At 52.6% G+C, this 17,753-nt stretch overlaps 1 protein-coding gene across 1 annotated transcript in view; it reads left to right on the top strand.

The window, feature by feature from the left end:
* Nucleotides 1–17,244, top strand: part of SGIP1 (SH3GL interacting endocytic adaptor 1) — a 50,398-nt gene extending 33,154 nt beyond the window's left edge. Inside the window, exons 14-23 of the mRNA XM_061364910.1 lie at nt 2,751–2,872; nt 3,638–3,764; nt 7,625–7,684; nt 12,840–12,951; nt 13,308–13,463; nt 14,164–14,296; nt 14,581–14,783; nt 15,447–15,511; nt 16,073–16,237; nt 16,663–17,244. Coding sequence (XP_061220894.1) covers nt 2,751–2,872; nt 3,638–3,764; nt 7,625–7,684; nt 12,840–12,951; nt 13,308–13,463; nt 14,164–14,296; nt 14,581–14,783; nt 15,447–15,511; nt 16,073–16,237; nt 16,663–16,685 — 1,166 coding nt within the window. The 3' untranslated portion in view covers nt 16,686–17,244. The remainder of the gene's footprint in view (nt 1–2,750; nt 2,873–3,637; nt 3,765–7,624; nt 7,685–12,839; nt 12,952–13,307; nt 13,464–14,163; nt 14,297–14,580; nt 14,784–15,446; nt 15,512–16,072; nt 16,238–16,662) is intronic.
* Nucleotides 17,245–17,753: the final 509 nt, after the last annotated feature.

Raw genomic sequence — 17,753 nt, 5'->3', positions numbered from 1 at the left:
CTTGCCTGTGCTTCGGGGTGGCCGTGACTGCATCCGTCATCCCCTCCCCGCCTGGTTGTGCCTGTGCCCGGCGCCGTGCTCCCACCCAGCCCTCTCGTGCTTCCGCGTCCAGCGTCTGCACTCTGCCTCCTGTGTCCCCCTGTGCCCTGCTCCTTGCTGCGTGTCTGATGGTCGGATGGGTCTGACAGCCTCTTCCCAAAGCTTCCCCGAGCTGTCCTTCCCACTTTGGCTACGCACATAACCCCACCATGCAAAACTTGGCTGTTGCCGCAGCTCCATCCTCAGTAGGCTTCCGAGTGAACATAGGTGGAACCATGTCAGGTGAATGATCTGAGCAAGCCTCACACCAAGGGGGGTGTAAATCTGTTGCAGATGGACAGATCACTGCATATCGTCACCCCAGGGTGGCAGATACCAAATAACTCAGAGGCAGCACAGGGCTGAATGGTGCTTGGTCACTCAACCATGAGAGCTTGGGTGCCCAGCCAGCTCGGGAGGAACAGCTTCCAGGGTGAACCTCTCGCCAGGGCAGAACCTGAGCGGTTCATGGAGCATGGTGCTGCCTGCCTGGCTTCACCTGCTGAATTATGAATGTCTGTGTGCCCATCAGGGCAAAGGAGCTCACAGGGGTCAGCTTACACAGTGCCCACGGTGCTCGAGGAGGTGCAACCTGATCGTGCCACTTTAGAGGCTGACCCCCGGGCACTTTCTGTACCAGTGAAGTGTGATGCGCAAATCCCATCCGCACCAGCAATCCCGCATCCATGAAAAGCTGTTTTCTGGAGGGTTACCCCTGCAGCTCCATGCAGGCAGTGGTGGGAGATGATGGGTGTGTGGGGTGTCCAACCGCTGTCACCAGCCTCATGTGAGCTTGAAGGCCATGCTGTTGCTTTGGGGGCTTGCCACCTCCACAGCTGTATGTAGGGCGCTGGGGCCATCCCCCTGAGCGTGGCTGTTGCTGCAAGTGTGGCTTTGCTTCAGTGGTGATGTCTTTTCTGTGCTGGGTTGGTGGGGTGGGTGAGTGGGACAGAGACTGACTGCTGGGGCACTGGTTGGAGCCGAGACTTCTCCAGGAGACTGGCAGCAGGAAAGAGCAAGCTTCTTCCCACACTGCTCCCCACCTCCATGCCGAGTGAGGCAGTGCCATGTGTGAGCAGAGATCTGCGGGATGCAGATGTGCCGGTGGCTCCGGATGGATGGAGAAAACCCACTTGGCAAGGCAGCGCTGCCTGCTTGGGAGGATCCATGTGTCTTCCCCAGGAATCATCTCCTGTCTGGTGTGCTTTGCAGCCCACTCACGCCTCAGCCTTACCCAGGACAGCGGGCTCTAAAAATGCAGTATTGAAATCCCCTATCGAAATCATGGAAATCTTTGGAAAGCTGCATCCTGTGGCAGCCAGTCTGGATGCACAGTGTGAATCCAGCACCATTCTGCTCCTGCCTTCTGCACCTTTCCATGACCACTGTTGCTTCCCTGGGCTTTCACATGCCATGGAGCCAGATCATCCTAGGGCACCTTCCTGCCTTCATGTCCCATGGGAGCCTGGGTTCCTGGATGTGACCAAGGGCTGGGACCAGCATGGAATCATCATAAAATGCTTTGGGTTAGAAGGGACCTTAAAGCTCCTCCAGCTCCAACCCCTGCCACGGGCAGGGACCCCTTCCACTGGAGCAGCTTGCTCCAAGCCCAGCATCTAAGTAGGCTTCTGATTCATGCTGGTTTACAACCTGGTGCCACACTCTGTTGTTGTAGAGACTATCTAGAGGTACGTACATGGGTCTCCCAGGGACCTTCAATACCTGAAGTCTAAACCGCCCTGCATGAAGGCTGAGGTCTGGCAGGGCTTTGGCTAGCTGGTGTCTGCTTCTGAGCTGGAGCAAAGGGCACCTTTGAAGCCTCCACCTTCTGACACTCGTACAGTGCTGGTAGCTGCTTTCTCTGAATAATTCCTGGTTTGTCAGGCTTTCATTGGGATAAGGAAGGAAAAATCAACGCTGTGGTTCCCAGGTTAGGATTCTAAATAAATAAGGTTTGAATTTTGGAGTTGTGCAAGTGAACAGCCAGGATTTACTGTCTGAACTTACCTGGGGGGAACTGCTGTGCCTGGAGCAGACCAATCTGCTGAGCATCCTCTTCAGCATCGGATAGCACTTCTATTTGACTGCAGAAAGTTCCCCGTTGCAGCAAGGCAGTGGCTGCTGGGATCCACAGGAATCCCAACAGCAGCACCCTCTTCTCTGAAACACTTCCAGAGGGCTGGAAAACACATTCAGCTTCCAGGAAATCTGGTAACCTTGCTCTTCCACTCTTCTTTGTTCAGGCAAAGCTTTACCCCTCTGACCAGGACCCCTCATTGCCATGGTGGGGGACTGACCCTGCTCACTGGCTCTGACACCCCAGGAGCTGGGGCATCGACATCAGTTGCTGCAGGGGGGAGGCATCGTTCTCCTCCTGCCCATGTGTGGTTTTCAGGAAAGCCATAAGATTCCTCCATCACCCCTGCCCAGGGATCCTGGCTGAGGGAGTCAAGTAACCGGCACAGATAGGGATTCCCTGTGAGAAACCCACTCGCATTGGCAACGCCAAAAAGCAATTCTCCGTGCTGCTGGTGTGGAGCAATGATCCATGGGAGTGTGTGCAGCGCATGCGGGAGCACCCACACCGGCTCTGGTCCCTGCACCCAGCTGGGCACGGGGTGGGCAGCTCTGGGTCCAACCTGCACTGCACTCACAGCTCTCCTCTGTTGCAGGGTCCTCATCCCCGGCTCGCCCCGGCACGCCGCTGGCTACCTGCAGCACCCCGCCACCGCCACCACCCCGGCCCCCATCCCGGCCCAAGCTGCCCCCCGGCAAGCCCGCTGTGGCTGATGTGGTATGTTCATGGTCAGGGGTGTGCTGTGCACTGGGAGGGGAGGGGGGTCTCCAGTCCCAGTCTGGTTAATGAGCAGAGCAAGCCAGCTCTGGCTGTGCTGGGAAGGGTGTCTGGCTAGGGGAGGGGGTGACCATCACCATAATGTGCTGGCTGGGCTGTTGGGTTCTGTCCAGGCTGCTGCAGGTAAGTTGTAGAGAGTGTTTATAGATATAAAGTTATTGCAGAATCCCAGCCTGGTTTGGGTTGGAAGGGACCTTAAAGCTCCTCCAGTTCCAACCCCTGCCACAGGCAGGGACCCCTTCCACTGGAGCAGCTTGCTCCAAGCCCCTGTGTCCAACTGGTCTGGAATCCACAAAGGATCCTTAAAGACACAAAAGAGCTGGCACATGATGGGCACTGTTCCCTGGTGAGCTGGCATGTGATGGGCACTGCTCCCTTCTCAACACTAAGTGCATTCAGTCCATCTAATGGCCATGGAATTCCCATGCTCGGTGGGGATGGGGACTTCAAACACCCAGACCCACAAGATGCTGGGAATCATCTGGCAGTTTTCTAGGGCCAGACTAAAATGCTGTTGGCACTAGAAGAACTAAAGTGGTTCAGGCTTGCACTAACCCCTTGGGGCTGCCCTGGGATGCCAGTGGCACCGGTGGGCCTGGAGGTATGTAGAGGGTTACGGCTTGATGCGAAGGCTTCTGTTTGTTTGATGCAAATGTTGCTGTGCTTATTTCCTTTAACCTGCTGTTGTTTTATGTTTCTCTACAGTCCAGGCCTTTCAGCCCTCCTATTCACTCCTCCAGCCCTCCTCCGATAGCACCTTTAGCCCGGGCTGAAAGTACTTCTTCCATATCTTCCACCAATTCCCTGAGTGCAGCCACCACTCCCACCGTTGGTAAACACATACAGCACTGCTGTTCTTTCCCCTTTCCTACCTCTGAATGTCCTTCAGGATGGTTCTTCGGGTTGACATTCATTAGCTTTCATCAGGCTTTTAAACGCAAAGAGGGATTTGAGGGGGGGTGTGATGTGTCATGAGCGTGATGCTGCTAGGGAAGCTTGCTCTGTGGCAGCCCCAGATGTTGGGGAAGATGACTGTTTGGTGAAGGTAGAGGTTGTCACCAAGTGAATGTAATATACATTGTGATTATGGTCTGTACATTTGGTCAAAATAAGCTTTTTATGGCAGAAGATGCTTGTGCCTGGAGGGGAGGGGGGCTGGAAGCCAGACCTTGGGATCCAGGAGACAACTAATACTGTATCTCTTTGAATGACCTAAATTCAAACCTCCCCTTAAAGTGGCAGTGGGAAATGGGTCTTGGAAGAGGCCCTTCCAAACCGTTACCTGGACACAAGTGCTGTAGTTTTGTTTTGGAGTAATGTCCTGACAAACATGGCTTTTGCCAACCCCCTCTCGGCCCCTCGCTGGGGCCTGAAACAAGAAATGTGAATGAAGTCTGGCTGGCAGCTCCCAGGCTCCATATGCCAGGCCCCCCCTGTGCTTCCCCTCCATCCCTTCCAACCCCTCTATCCCCTCCATCCCCTCCGTCCTGGCTGCTGGCGCTCCCTCCTCCTCCTCCATCCCTGCCATCCCACCCGGCTGCCAGCCCTGCTGCCCCTTGCTTCCTGCAGCTCCATCTTCCAGGAACACCTTCCTCCTTTTTCTTTCCTTTCCTTTCCATGTCTCCTGTGGTGAGCACTCCTGGTTTGCGCGGTGGGGAAGGAGCTCTGCAGTCCATCACTGGTGAGGGCTGCCTGATGGGCTCCATACGGGGAGCTGGAACCCCAACCCTCTGAGAAGCTGAACCAGGCTGGTGGTTGTGTGTGCTCGGCCATGGTCCTGGCTGCAGCATGTCCTGTTGCTGTCACCTTAGGAGCCATGGGGAGTGGTGGCACCACCACCCAGCTCCATGTGCCGTGCAGTGGGTACCATCCCCATGGTGTCCATCCAAACCCTCCCTGTAGGTTTACTGGAGTGTCCGACCTGCGTCTCCGTCCTGTTGTTTGCTTCACTCTCGAGGTGTTGTAGATGCTTGTACCTGTTTGCCGGCTGTTGGTCACCGTCACAGCGTGCTGTGGAGAAAAGGAAGCATCTCAAGCAAGGGGCTGGCCAGCCCCGAGCATCCCCGGTGTGTCGGTCCTGTCTGTGCCCGTTGTCCTGCAGCTTTGGCTGCTCTTGGTGGCCTTGGCATGGTGGGGAACATGATTTTGGTGGAGGGGAGCAGCCAGGCTGAGGACAGGGATCGCTGTGGGGTCTTCAGGAGGCAATGGGGTCGTGTGCTGGTTCTGTAGGCTGAGCAGGCAACGGGTCCTGCTCTCAGGTTAAAAGTTACTGGTTTTCTCTCTAATGCACACATTTTTGTGAACAAAAATTGCTGCTTGATGTTTTTAAAGATGTACCCACCCTGAGCAGTGGGGGCTGATGCATTCAGAGCAGGTAAGAATATGTGTCCACTGGCCTCATAGAATCACAGAACAGTTAGGGTTGGAAAGGACCTTAAGATCATCCAGTTCCAACCCCCCTGCCATGGGCAAGGACACCTCACACTAAACCAGGTCACCCAAGGCCTCGTCCAACCTGGCCTTGAACACTGCCAGGGATGGAGCATTCACAACCTCCCTGGGCAACCCATTCCAGTGCCTCACCACCCTCACAGGAAAGAATTTCCTCCTTATATCCAATCTAAACTTCCCCTGTTTCAGTTTTAACCCATTACCCCTTGTCCTGTCACTACAGTCCCTAATGAAGGGTCCATCCCCAGCATCCCTATAGGCCCCCTTCAGATACTGGGAGCTGCTCTGAGGTCTCCACACAGCTTCTCTTCTCCAGGCTGAACAACCCCAACTTTCTCAGCCTATCTTCATACAGGAGGTGCTCCAGCCCCTTGGTTCCTATCACTTTCACTGGGGCTTTCCTTGGCAGGGAGATGAAATCAGGGCTCTGGGGTCACCCCATGGCAGAGGGACACTGAACATGGCAGCCAGCAGCAGCATCTCCATGTTTGCCTTTCCAGCTCCATGCAGACAAAGTGGTGGGTGCCTTATTGCCAGGATTTGGCCTGGGATAAGCTGGATGGGGGGCAGGCAGGGGCAGATGGGTTTTGGGAGCCACTCTGGGAAAGACCAAGCATCTCCCCATTCTCCCCACCAAGGTGGCCAGGGCGAGGCTGGGCAGTGGTGCTGGGTGAGCATCTATTCAGCACTCCCCTTACTGTGCTGGCTGCGAACCCATCATGGGTTTGTCACTCAGAATACAGAGAAGATAAGGTAAAAGGTGCACAGGGCAGGGAGCAGGGATGTCTGGGCACAACAGCGGGTCGGGGACCTTTGGAGATCCCATGAGAGCACTTGCTGCTGGGTCCACCTCCAGTACGCTCTGCATCTCTTGTTTTCCATGGCAAAGTCTGATGAAATTAGTCCAAAGAGCATGTGGAAGAGTTATGTCATAGAATCATAGAATCATGGAATGGTTTGGGTTGGAAGGGACCTTAAAGCTCCTCCAGCTCCAACCCCTGCCACGGGCAGGGACCCCTTCCACTGGAGCAGCTTGCTCCAAGCTCCAGTGTCCAACCTGAAGACTGCCAGGGATGGGGCATTCACAACTTCCTTGAGCGTTCTGTTCCAGTGCCTTTTCCTTTACTTGTCCTCTGTGCTGGTCTGGTTTGCTTTCGTTGTGGTTGCATGTGCAGTCTGAATAATTCACTGCAGGGAAAGAAGCTGTTCTTCCTATGTCAGCGCCTGTTACTTTTCTCATTAAGGTCCTGCTCTGTCTCTTCCCGTTGTTAAACGCGCTGCTCGATTTCATTTGGGGTTCGCTTTTTCATTCTTGTTTTGTTTCCTTTCTTTTGCATTTCTTCTGCTTGTGGTATCAGAGGATGATGCTTTTATTGACAAACTGCTCACGTTTGAAAGGCGCTGTGAGACGCCTGCAGGTACTGTATTAGCAGGGCACTGTCAAGACATCTTGGCTTTGGAGTGGGGAGGCTGCGGGCACCCTGCGCCCCGGCACCCATCGCTCACAGCACCTTGCATGACAGTTTCTGAGTGACCAAAAGGACTTTGAGGTGAAACACCATCACCTCCTGAGTTCAAAAAGGTTAATTTAACAGCTCAAAACGTCATTTTCCACCCCTGCCCTTAGTTATTTTGACAGGACTTGTTATCCAATGTGGCTCTTGAAGCAGTTTGAGTGCAGGGAGCTGGTGGTTGTAGATAGGAAAGGGAAACTTCCAGCTAGGCATCTCCTGCTCTGTGTGAGTGTGTCTGTTTATCCGCAAGTTTCATGTCCTGAAATGCAACACAAAGCACCTATGTTTCACTGTCACCTACTCTGCACACCGGTGTGGCATGCGGCTCAGCATCCCACTGGGAAAACGCTGTTGTCTGAGACATCACCGGACTTGAAGAGGATAAGGGCATGGCTCCTAAAATCAGTGCAGTTAGGATACGCTATTGGAGTGCATGAGCCAAGAAGCTGCTTCTACTCTAGACAAAGAAAGAGAAACCCCCCTGAAATCCTTACCAAGCAGGCAAAAATACTCTTCCATCTGGGCTTCCATAGCTTTGCTTTCTGCTTTCTGTTTCCTAAGCCAAAACCAGAGTTTCAAGCCCCTCCTTTCCTTGCACGTGAACGGCTTGCAGCACCTCGTCCCCTCCCCGTAGCGAGATAAATGACCTGCTCTGTGACTCACACTGTATCCTTCTCTCTCCCTCTCCTTAACCTTTCCCATCCCGCTTCAACTCCTGGCCATACAGAGAATGAACAGCCTTCCCTCGTTTGGTTTGACAGAGGAAAGTTTTATTTGACTTTCGAAGGTAAGTAGTGCATAGCATACCCGGTAACCACTTGCTCCCCTTGCTCTTGCTCTCTGACTCCCGCGGTTTCCTTCCAAGGCTCCAGTCCGGCTTTCCATGCAAAATGCTGCAGCTACTTAGATGACATCGCAAGTTCGATCCGGAATCATTTTGATTTGTGCTATTTGTCCTGATGATCTGTTTCCCTGTTTATTCATTCAAAACCAACCCAAACAAACCAAAACCCAAAAGACTCTTCTCATACCGAGACTGCGGTGGAAACCAGAGAGCCAAAACCGCTTGCACTGCCGAGGAACTTGACTCTGTCAACCAGGGCTTCTTTCTACTCTCCCTTGCGAGCTGCTCGTCACCCTGAGCAGGCTGTGGCACAGTGTGGTTAATTACAAACCAAAGGGTGATGGGTTCTTTGCCAAGCCACGGCCCTCTTCCCATTGGATTTTTCCATGGTGAGGGGTCGGATGCATACTGCATTGCCAGCAAGCATCACTGAAATGCCGACAGGTTGTGCTGCCGGGGTGGCTGCTCAGAGGTGTTGTGAGTTCTGGGGACCCTAGTCAATGAGAAGCCTCTTTGGGGAGGATGCAGGGGGAGAAGAGCTTGTTTTGGGGTGGATGGCAGCTTCTCTGAGCAGCATCACATCTTGGACAGGGCAGAGGCACCAGTGCTGGGCAGCCAGCCCCGCATGAGAGCCCTGAGGCTTTGGAAGAAGCCTCATCCCACAGACAACATGCCAACATGCTTCCTTGTAAAACAGCAAAGCAGGGAGGTTTGCTAGCAGCAGGAATTGGTGCTTTAAAACCAGCTTTGGAGCTGCTGTAGTGCTTGCAGGCAGAGCTGTGCTGGGGCTAACTGGAGATGCTGATGGCATGGGACATACTGGAGGACGGATCCCATATGTGATCCATAAGTGTGTGCCTTCCAGTAAATAGCTGTTGAGCATGGGCTGCTTGTATTTATAGAGCAAACCCCATTCTGGTGAGCGTGAAGCTGTAGGAGCAGCAGAAGGCAGGGATGGAGGTGGTGGTAACCAGGAGAGTGGTTTCTTTCTTCCTTCCTTCTTGGCTTTTCATCAGCCACAGTGGCTGGGTCCCAAGGTCCCCACTTGATGTTCCCCATTCCAATGTCAGCTCCTGGCATAGACCTGGGAGGGGGCCATGGAGGAAGAGCTGATGCTGGGTGAAAGCAGCCACCTTTGTATCCCTCAGGAGTTATAACCTGGCACCGTGTTTCCTCTCCTCCTCGCTCAGTCTAGCACCAGCACTGTGAGAACATTCAGTATTTGGGGGGTTTCCTGTGGTTTTGTATATTGATGTTTTGGAATGGTATATTGAAAATCTTACACTTTGTCCTGGCAGTGTGGATGGCCTGGAGCAGGAGGTGCGCTTGTCCAGGGAACGCTGGCTGCTTGTGAAAGAGATTGTTCTGAGCCCCTGTGTCCAACCTGGCCTTGAGCACTGCCAGGGATGGGGCAGCCACAGCTTCTCTGGGCACCCTGTGCCAGCGCCTCAGCACCCTCACAGGGAAGAGCTTCTGCCTAAGAGCTCAGCTCAGTCTCCCCTCGGGCAGGTTCAAGCCATTCCCCTTGGCCTGTCCCTACAGGCCCTTGTCCCAAGCCCCTCTCCAGCTTTCCTGCAGCCCCTTTAGGCACTGGAGCTGCTCTCAGGTCTCCCCTTCAGGAGCCTTCTCTTCTCCAGGCTGCCCCAGCCCAGCTCTCTCAGCCTGGCTCCAGAGCAGAGCTGCTCCAGCCCTCGCAGCATCTCCATGGCCTCCTCTGCACTCGAGCAGGTCTTTTGGATATCTTGTGTTTCTGGGCTTGGGTTTTTCTGTGCTAGGATCCGTGCATTTGCAGAACGTGGGGCAGTGTGTTCATGTGTGATGAGACACAGTGAAGTTTGGTGATGCTCTCCTGTATACACGGGCAGAGCTGCCTACCAGGATCACTGGTACTCAGCCATCTTTACTCCACATCTGTATCTTCCACCTTTGTGTAGGGAAAATAAGGCAAATGAACCTGGTGAGCTGCATATGGCTGGGTCCAAAGCTTCATAAAGTGTTGGGGGTTTTTCCCCTCCAGGATTATCAGGTCATTTTGCCAAAAGGAGAAGCTTCTCTAAATGACTTCTGAAGCAGTCATTGAAAAGCCGGATTTTTGGTGGAGGCGTTCCGGAGGAACCAGACTTGTCTCTCGGGTTTCTGGAAGAGAATTCTCGGGTTTAAAATAGAGTATACTTTTCTTTTCACATCAAAGTTTTAACTGAAAGAGTTGTTTAGTCTCTGAAGCCATTAAGAGAAGAATATGAGGTTCATGAGGGAAGTGTGGAGGGAACTGAGAGCCAGGAATGCCAGTTCCATCCTCATGATCTTTCTGCAAAGCCAGATTGGAAATGTGGAGGATGTTTGGTTGCTGTTCATATGGACTCAGATTTTGAAAGGCCACCTGAGCCTGGTGATAGAGCTATGTGAGATGAGCTGGTTTATTCTTGCACACAGGATTTTCCTTCTGGAGAATGAAGAAATCTCCTGTACATGCAGATAAATGAGTGGAAGAAATGAGACTGAAAATCAGGGGTAAGGCACATTGGTATAAGAGATGCCAGCCCCTCATTTGATGTCCCAGTGCAGGGTGTAGGCTAAACCCAGCTGGTGCCAGAGCACGTATATTCAGGAGGTGGCTTTTTTCCTCTCCCAAATAACAATGATTGCATTGCCAAGGATAATGGGGTTTGCTGCCGCTGGATGGCTAAAGACCTTCCTCTCACCTTCCCTGCTGAGATTAACCCGGTGTTCCCCTGCTGAGTGATACCTCCAGTTTTCTCCCCTCTATAGCCAGTCTGTATTGATGGCTTTGAATCCCATCTGTATTTCTGGGTGGATGTGATGAGAATATCCCACTGTGTTCAGCTGGATTCTAGGTGCTGTGGGGTGGTTGCTGTGTGTGTGGAGCGAGGCTGTGCTCCCCGATAACCCATTAGTTGTGTCGTGGAAAGAGTTTATACAAAACATGTTGCCTTTGCGTGGCTGGCGCTGATGGGAAGTGTCAGCTCTTTAACGGGATGTTGGCTGCGTTCCTGATGGATGCATAGCTCGGGGCTGGGGCCTCAGAAGCAGAAGGCTTGCGGAGCCCAGGCTGCCTCCCTGGGGTCATTAGGATAATTAATGTGTGTGTGGTGATGGGTCTGTCCTCTGTGTGTGACATGCTCAGCCTGCCCATCCCGGGTGCTGGGGCACTCGGATGCGCTGCCCTTACTGAGCATCGCTAGTCCAGGCCGTGACTGAAATCACTCCCCTGAGCCTTTTAAAATGTATGTCCAAGAGGAGATGTGTGGCTACATTAATTTTTTACACCCTTTTAGGCTCCATTAGACATTGGAAGGGAAAATCCCAGCACTGGAGAAGCTCATGTGTGCCTCTGTGAGGGAGTGGCTGTGGTTTTATGCATTAACTCACTGCCTGCATGGATGGATTTGTAAGGCAGGAGGAATCCTACGAATGCCACGTTCTTTCACAGTTAATACATCACAACTCAGAGTGTAATTTAAGTGACAGAAGCCCTTTCCTCAGGAAACGTTATGAATCCTGATTCCCTGCAGCCAAACCCTATTATCTACTCGCACAAGACATGCAGCGGTGAGCCAGGACCTCACTGTACCTCACACAAAACCCACGGCAGCTTGCTTAGATGCAAAGAAGAAAGCAACAGACAACAGGGCAGCGGTGGGAAGCAGCAGATGAAGAAGGGAGGGGGGTGTTTTTGAGGACAGGCTGAGCAGGAGCTCACCAGAGACAAGCTGCATTTCACTCGGTTGCTTTGCTCCGCTGCCTGTGGAGGTGCTGCCCTTCCCCAGGCCAGCATTTAATGTTGTATGGATTGGGTTCAAGCTGGCCCGTGCTTGTATGTCTAAACAAAACCCTGGGCTCACCTAATAGCCCCTTCCACCTGCCTGATTCAGGCACTGTAAATGAAGGTAACAGTAAAGGGGGTGTCAGGGTCCCTGAGGAAGCTGCCCCTCCAGAGACCTTCGCCATCCCTTTTTAGCTGGTTTGGGGTAAAACAATCCTTGTGCTTAACCTGATACATAAACTGTGATACTAGAAAGGGTTCCAAAATGGTACACTGCAGAAAAATATGAACTGGTGATGCTAGCACAGGGCTGGTGACCTCCTGAGGGCTTTTTTGGGTGCCCAGGGGATCAGCACCTTGTACATTGGGGGAGTGACCAGAAATCAACCCCAAGCTGATATTCCAGCAGTTTCCTTGGGGAAAAGAGGAAAGCTTTGCTGTGCCAACAGTCCACATCACTTTCCTCCTGGTGGTGGGCACAAGGAGCAAGACATTGCTCCCCATGCAGGGTCCCCACCATGCCCAGAGCTTCTGGCATCCTCTTGCAGTGATGCTTTCATTTTCAGTTGTTGTTCAGTGACCGGCATTCCTGGCCAGCAAAGGGAAACCTGTGTGTGATCGTGCAGGGATGAATTATTTAGAGCCTGGCTAGCATCCATGGATATGCAGCATGACCAAAGCAAACTTTTCCCCTTCTATTGTTACTGTGGATGGACCGCTCTGGCTCTTGCACCCAGTCCCATGTTCTCCTTTGCAATTCCAGATGTATGATGATTTGCAGATGTGCTGTAGCGTGCCATGGGCTTGGTGGGGTGAGCAGGGGGTTTTGCCAGGCAGGAAAGGGGAGCATGCCAGGGATTGCAGGGTCTCCCTACGGTTGGGGTTCCTGTAGGCAGGATGAGGGCAGGAAACCTGCTGACATCCCACTTTCCCACAGGCAACCTGAGCTCTCCAGCCAAGGGATAAGGAACCTCCAGGATCCCTCCTGCTGGAACCCAGAAACCTACTGCAAAAACTGTCATGCAAAGCCTGTTGTGTGGCAGCCCCTCGGAGCCGTGCCGGGGGTGCTGCCCTGCATGCTGCTCCTGCCTGGGCGCCTCTGTTATTTCTTTGCTTGCTTGAGCGGGTTGGGAGGGAGAAAGATCATTTCAGAGTGCTTTTAAAGCCTCATCCAAAGCCTGGGGGACTTGCTGCTATTGTTTGCCCATAAAGCTAGGCCGGGGCTCATGGGGAGCACCCCTTTGCCCTGGTGCTGGGGGGAGCAGTGCGGGTTCTCTTTGCAGGTAAGAAGTGGAGGTTTCTGCTCTGTTGCAGGCTCATCACGGGGCCCGAGCCCCCTGACCATGGGGGCACAGGACACCCTGCCCGTCGCTGCTGCCTTCACGGAAACGGTCAATGCGTACTTCAAAGGGGCTGACCCAAGCAAGTAGGTGCCAACCGATGGGGTCTGGGTGTTGATATGGGGGTCCTGGGGTCAGGACAGGCTTAGGGTGCTGTTGAGGCTTGGGTGAGTGTAGGGAGGGAGGAAAGGAGGTGTTTTGCTCTTAGTGTATCAGTGCACCAGGCAGAGGTCCAGGCTCAGGATGCTCATGGGGCATCCCCGTGAACATCAGCCCCCATCCCTAGCAAGTGGCCAGACTTTGCTTGCTCTGGTTTAGGACCACAGGAGGTTGTTCCCTCAGTGTGGTGGGCGGGAAGAGGGGGCTGTCACTGCACTGTCCCCTCCTGCTGCATTTTGAGCCCCTCATTTCCTCCCCCCTTGGTGTCTGTTCGGCGCTGCAGGTGTATTGTGAAGATCACGGGGGAGATGGTGCTGTCGTTTCCCGCGGGCATCACCCGACACTTTGCCAACAACCCCGCTCCAGCGGTGCTCACCTTCCGCGTGCTGAACTACAACAGGCTGGAGCACGTCCTGCCAAACCCCCAGCTCCTCTGCTGGTGAGCACCCACCCCGCCGGCATCCCAAAGGAATGCGGGTATCCAGGAAAGTAGGGTGCTGTGCAAAAACACATGGCCCGGGGTATCTTCCCTGGAGGCCTGCCCTGAGCTGGAGAAGCAGCAGAGGGACAGGATCCCTTCCTCAAGCTGCTGCTCACGCTCTGGGGGTGCAGCTCAGCATACAGGCAGGTTCAAGTGCACATTGGAGCTGGGTCATGGGGAGCTTCTCCTCACTCAACACCCCAAGTCCTTCTCCTCAGGGATGCTCCATCCAGTATCCCCCAGCCTCTCTTTGTGCTGGCAATTGCCCTGACCCAGGGGCAGAACCTTGCACTTGGCCCGGTTGAACTTCATGAGCTTCTTATTTGCTGCATACCCCTTCTGAGCTCAGCCCCTTTGCCAGGCAGAAGAGCATCAGCAGAGAGGTGCAAGTGCTTTGATAGGGTTTGCTTTTGTGCCTCACTCTGCTCATTAGACCTCCTGTTTGCAAACCGAGATGACCTACAGGTTGCATCTGCTGTTCCTCCTTGGATGTGACTGAGGACAAGCCAGAGATGTGTGTGAGGAAGGGATTATTTCCCTAAACATGGGGTTATTGTGGTCCCAGCTGGTGGCTGGCACTGCTGTCCTGCATGCTTGGTAGAAAAGCTTTCTTCTGCTGAGGTGGCTTATGCAGAGTGTTAACTCTCCCTCTGTGCAGTGACAACATCCAGAGCGACACCAACACAAAGGAGTTCTGGGTCAACATGCCAAATCTGATGACTCACCTAAAGAAGGTATCGGAACAGAAACCACAAGCCACCTATTACAATGTGGATATGCTCAAGTACCAGGTAGGAGCTTTATTGTGAGATAAACTATGCCAAAAAATGTGTGCTTAACTTATAGATGTAAAAGATGGTATTTCCCTAGTGCAGAGAGGAGATAACGTGAGGTGGGGGCATGTAACCCTTCTGTATGTCACTTGGATTGCCTGACTTTGAGCCCAGTTCAAACTTTCCCATGGGAACACAGGGTGTTGTCTCCTCTGAAACCAAATGCAATGACTGCGTCTGTAAAATGGGCTTTCTCCCTTCACCCCTATGGAAACTAAATGTTTTTTCTGTCATTTTGGAAGGTGTCTGCCCAGGGTATTCAGTCTACTCCATTAAACCTTGCAGTGAGCTGGCGCTGTGACCCTGCAAGCACTGACCTCCGCATCGACTACAAATACAATACAGAGGCAATGACCACACCGGTAGCTCTAAACAACGTCCAGTTCCTCGTGCCCGTCGATGGAGGAGTAACCAAACTTCAAGCTGTGCTTCCTCCTGCTGTGTGGTAAGAACTGCTCCCCTGGGCAACAGCTTGCTTGCTATTTCTGCCATGCCCCTGCCTAAACCAGCTGTCCTGGCTGCAGGAGCGGCATCACCCTGGGGAAGCGGCTGTGGGTGGGGGAATGCTGGGGACCCAAACCTGTCCTCCTCTTGCACAGGAAGCATACAACCCCACTCTGGTGCTTTCTTCTTGCCATTCCCACAAGCAAAGGGTCAGGGCTGAACAACTGGAGAAGCTGTGGCTGCCCCATCCCTGCCAGTGTTCAAGAACCCCAGCCTGGTTTGTGTTGGAAGGGACCTCAAAGCTCACCCAGCCCCAACCCCTGCCAAGGGCAGGGACCCCTTCCACTGGAGCAGCTTGCTCCAAGCCCCTGGGTCCAACCTGGCCTTGAGCACTGCCAGGGATGGGGCAGCCACAGCTTCTCTGGGCACCCTGTGCCAGCGCCTCAGCACCCTCACAGGGAAGAGCTTCTGCCTAAGAGCTCAGCTCAGTCTCCCCTCGGGCAGGTTCAAGCCATTCCCCTTGGCCTGTCCCTACAGGCCCTTGTCCCAAGCCCCTCTCCAGGTTTCTTGTTGGCCCCTTTAGGTATTGGAAGACTGTCCAAACGTCTCCCCAGAGCCTTCTCTTCTCCAGGCTGAACCAATTCTCCTCTTCATGTGTTTTTAGGAATGCTGATCAGCAAAGGATATTGTGGAAGATCCCTGATATCTCTCAGAAGTCAGAAAACGGAGGTAATCCTATAAATGTGCATGTTATTAACTTTGAATAATTAAATCAGACAGTAACCTGTTTATCACGCCTGCACACAAATACAGACACATAGATGCCTGCTGGCGCTTGCTAGGGAGGGAGCTGTTTAAAGCTAGGAGCAAAGAGTGGTATGTACTGCTTGTACTGTTTTGCCAACAGCTTTGGCATCACAGATGGGTATTAACACACCTGGTTTGGACAAGGTTGTTTGCCATGTCTTATGCTCTGTTGACCCTCTGCACTGAAGTCAGATGCCCCATGTTGCATCCTGGTTAAGGAACCACAGTGCTTCTCCGCATGTAACTGATGCAGCTCCTCTGCATCATATCACTGCAGTGTCTGAAAAGATAAGATCTGCTGGGAGGATGAGGGGGGTTGCTCTGCCCCATCCAGGGGGTACTGAGGAGTTGGGTACCACCAGAGCAGTGTGCTTCGCTTGCATCGCTTTGGGCATCTCGTTGCCTTTGCTGGCAAGCGCAGCTCTGGGATGCACAGAATTCCCCTCCAGCCTTGGAATGATCTCATGGGATTTTAAATTGCAGGCGTGGGGTCTCTGCTGGCCCGGTTCCAGCTCTCGGAGGGGCCCAGCACCCCGGCCCCCCTGGCTGTGCAGTTCACCAGCGAGGGGAGCACGCTGTCCAGCTGCGACATCGAGCTCGTCGGCGCCGGCTACCGCTTCTCCCTCATCAAGAAGAGGTTTGCGGCAGGTAGGTGCCTCATCGGTGGCTCCTCTTGGGATCCGTGTCCATGATGGCCCCCTCCGCTCTGCTGGCATGCCTGGGACTGCCCGTGCAGTGCTTGTGTTGACCATTCAAGCCCAGAGGGCCTGCTACATCAGGGCATGACAGCGGCAGAAGGGCAAAAGCTCCTTTGCATGATATAAATCCTGCTGCTGCCTATGAGAGCCTTGAATTTCATGGGTTCTTTTCCACTCACGGGTCCTACATGGAGAAAGCAAGGGCTGGGGATCTCCAGGAAGAGCTTTTGCCCCATTGTTGCATAGAAATACAAGTACTTTTCCATGTGCTGCCCGTGCGTTGCCCTGGGTGTAGGGTCTGGCAGAGGTGGGTGACCATCCCCCAGGACTCAGGGCTGCTCTGTCGCCACAGCTGATTTCTGATCCCATTTCTAGGTAAATACTTGGCTGATAACTGAAGGAAGCTTATGCAAGTCTGTGGAAAATAATATGGAAAAATACCCAAGGACTGCTGTGCGTGGAACGGATTTTAATTACAGTTAAAGGAAAATGAACTAAATCCTGCACTCGGGACATGTCTGTTGGAAGTGTCGACAACTTTCAGCATTTTTTTTCCTTGGAAAACACCGTCTTGACCAGTCCTACAGTATTTACTTCTAGATGTAACATTGTTAATGGTTTTAAAATGTAATTATTGTATTTGTAAATTGTACTCATTCCAGTAAGGCTGTATTTTGGCAGTTAGACACTTGAGTTTTAGCATTTTACCATTCATGAAATGGATGTAATTTAAACTGTGGTATATAAATTTAATAGTAGTACTGTTGAATGGCACAATGCTTACAGAGGTAGATTACATTTTGTCAATATATACGATTTAAATACAATACTGATAGCTGTTACGAAGGGGGTGCCTCATCAAAAGAGAGTTAAGTACAACTGACATGCTGATTTCTTTTTACTTCAGTCCTTGGTATGTCTCACGGTGGTGAATAAAAAGCTGTACCTTCAGGTTTAGCTGGTTTAACTCCAGATGGATATTGATGTAAATGTGGAGGTTCCTAATTCAGTCTCCCAGCAAAACGTAAGGGAAAAAGTCACTTCAAAGAGTATTTCCTTCAAATTTCCATTACAAAAATCCTCCTTTAAGTGTTCTCCTGCAGCCACAGATTAACTCTCAGGAGTGCCAGCAGGGAGTGCATGGGTGATAAGTACCTCTCTCTGCTTCCTGTCCTTCCCTTTTGCAGGGATGCAGATAAGGAGATGAGCAGGCTAAGAGGCTGGGTAGTAAATTCGAGCTTACAGCACTGCCTGGAAATGTGATTGCTGTTTTTACGGATGTGTTTCCTGAGCAGCTCCCAGTTCTTTGGTTGCATTTCTATGTTCCTTTCCTTGCTTTTCCCAGTTTGGTTATTTTTCTCCCCATTTTTGAAAGCCCCATGGGTTTAGATAATGCTAAACTGGAGGTTGTGGGCTTGAAATTGCCCATCTGCATTTTCCCTCAGCTGATGTGGGCTCCTGCACCT

The sequence above is a fragment of the Neopsephotus bourkii genome, unplaced genomic scaffold, assembly GCF_033783945.1.
Source record: "Neopsephotus bourkii isolate Nb327-2 ecotype Australia unplaced genomic scaffold, CSIRO-AGI_Nbou_v1 NB_1250, whole genome shotgun sequence".
In the NCBI taxonomy this organism is placed as follows: domain Eukaryota; kingdom Metazoa; phylum Chordata; class Aves; order Psittaciformes; family Psittacidae; genus Neopsephotus; species Neopsephotus bourkii.
Note: the sequence above shows the minus strand (reverse complement) of the source record. Positions and strands in the feature narration are given on the sequence as shown.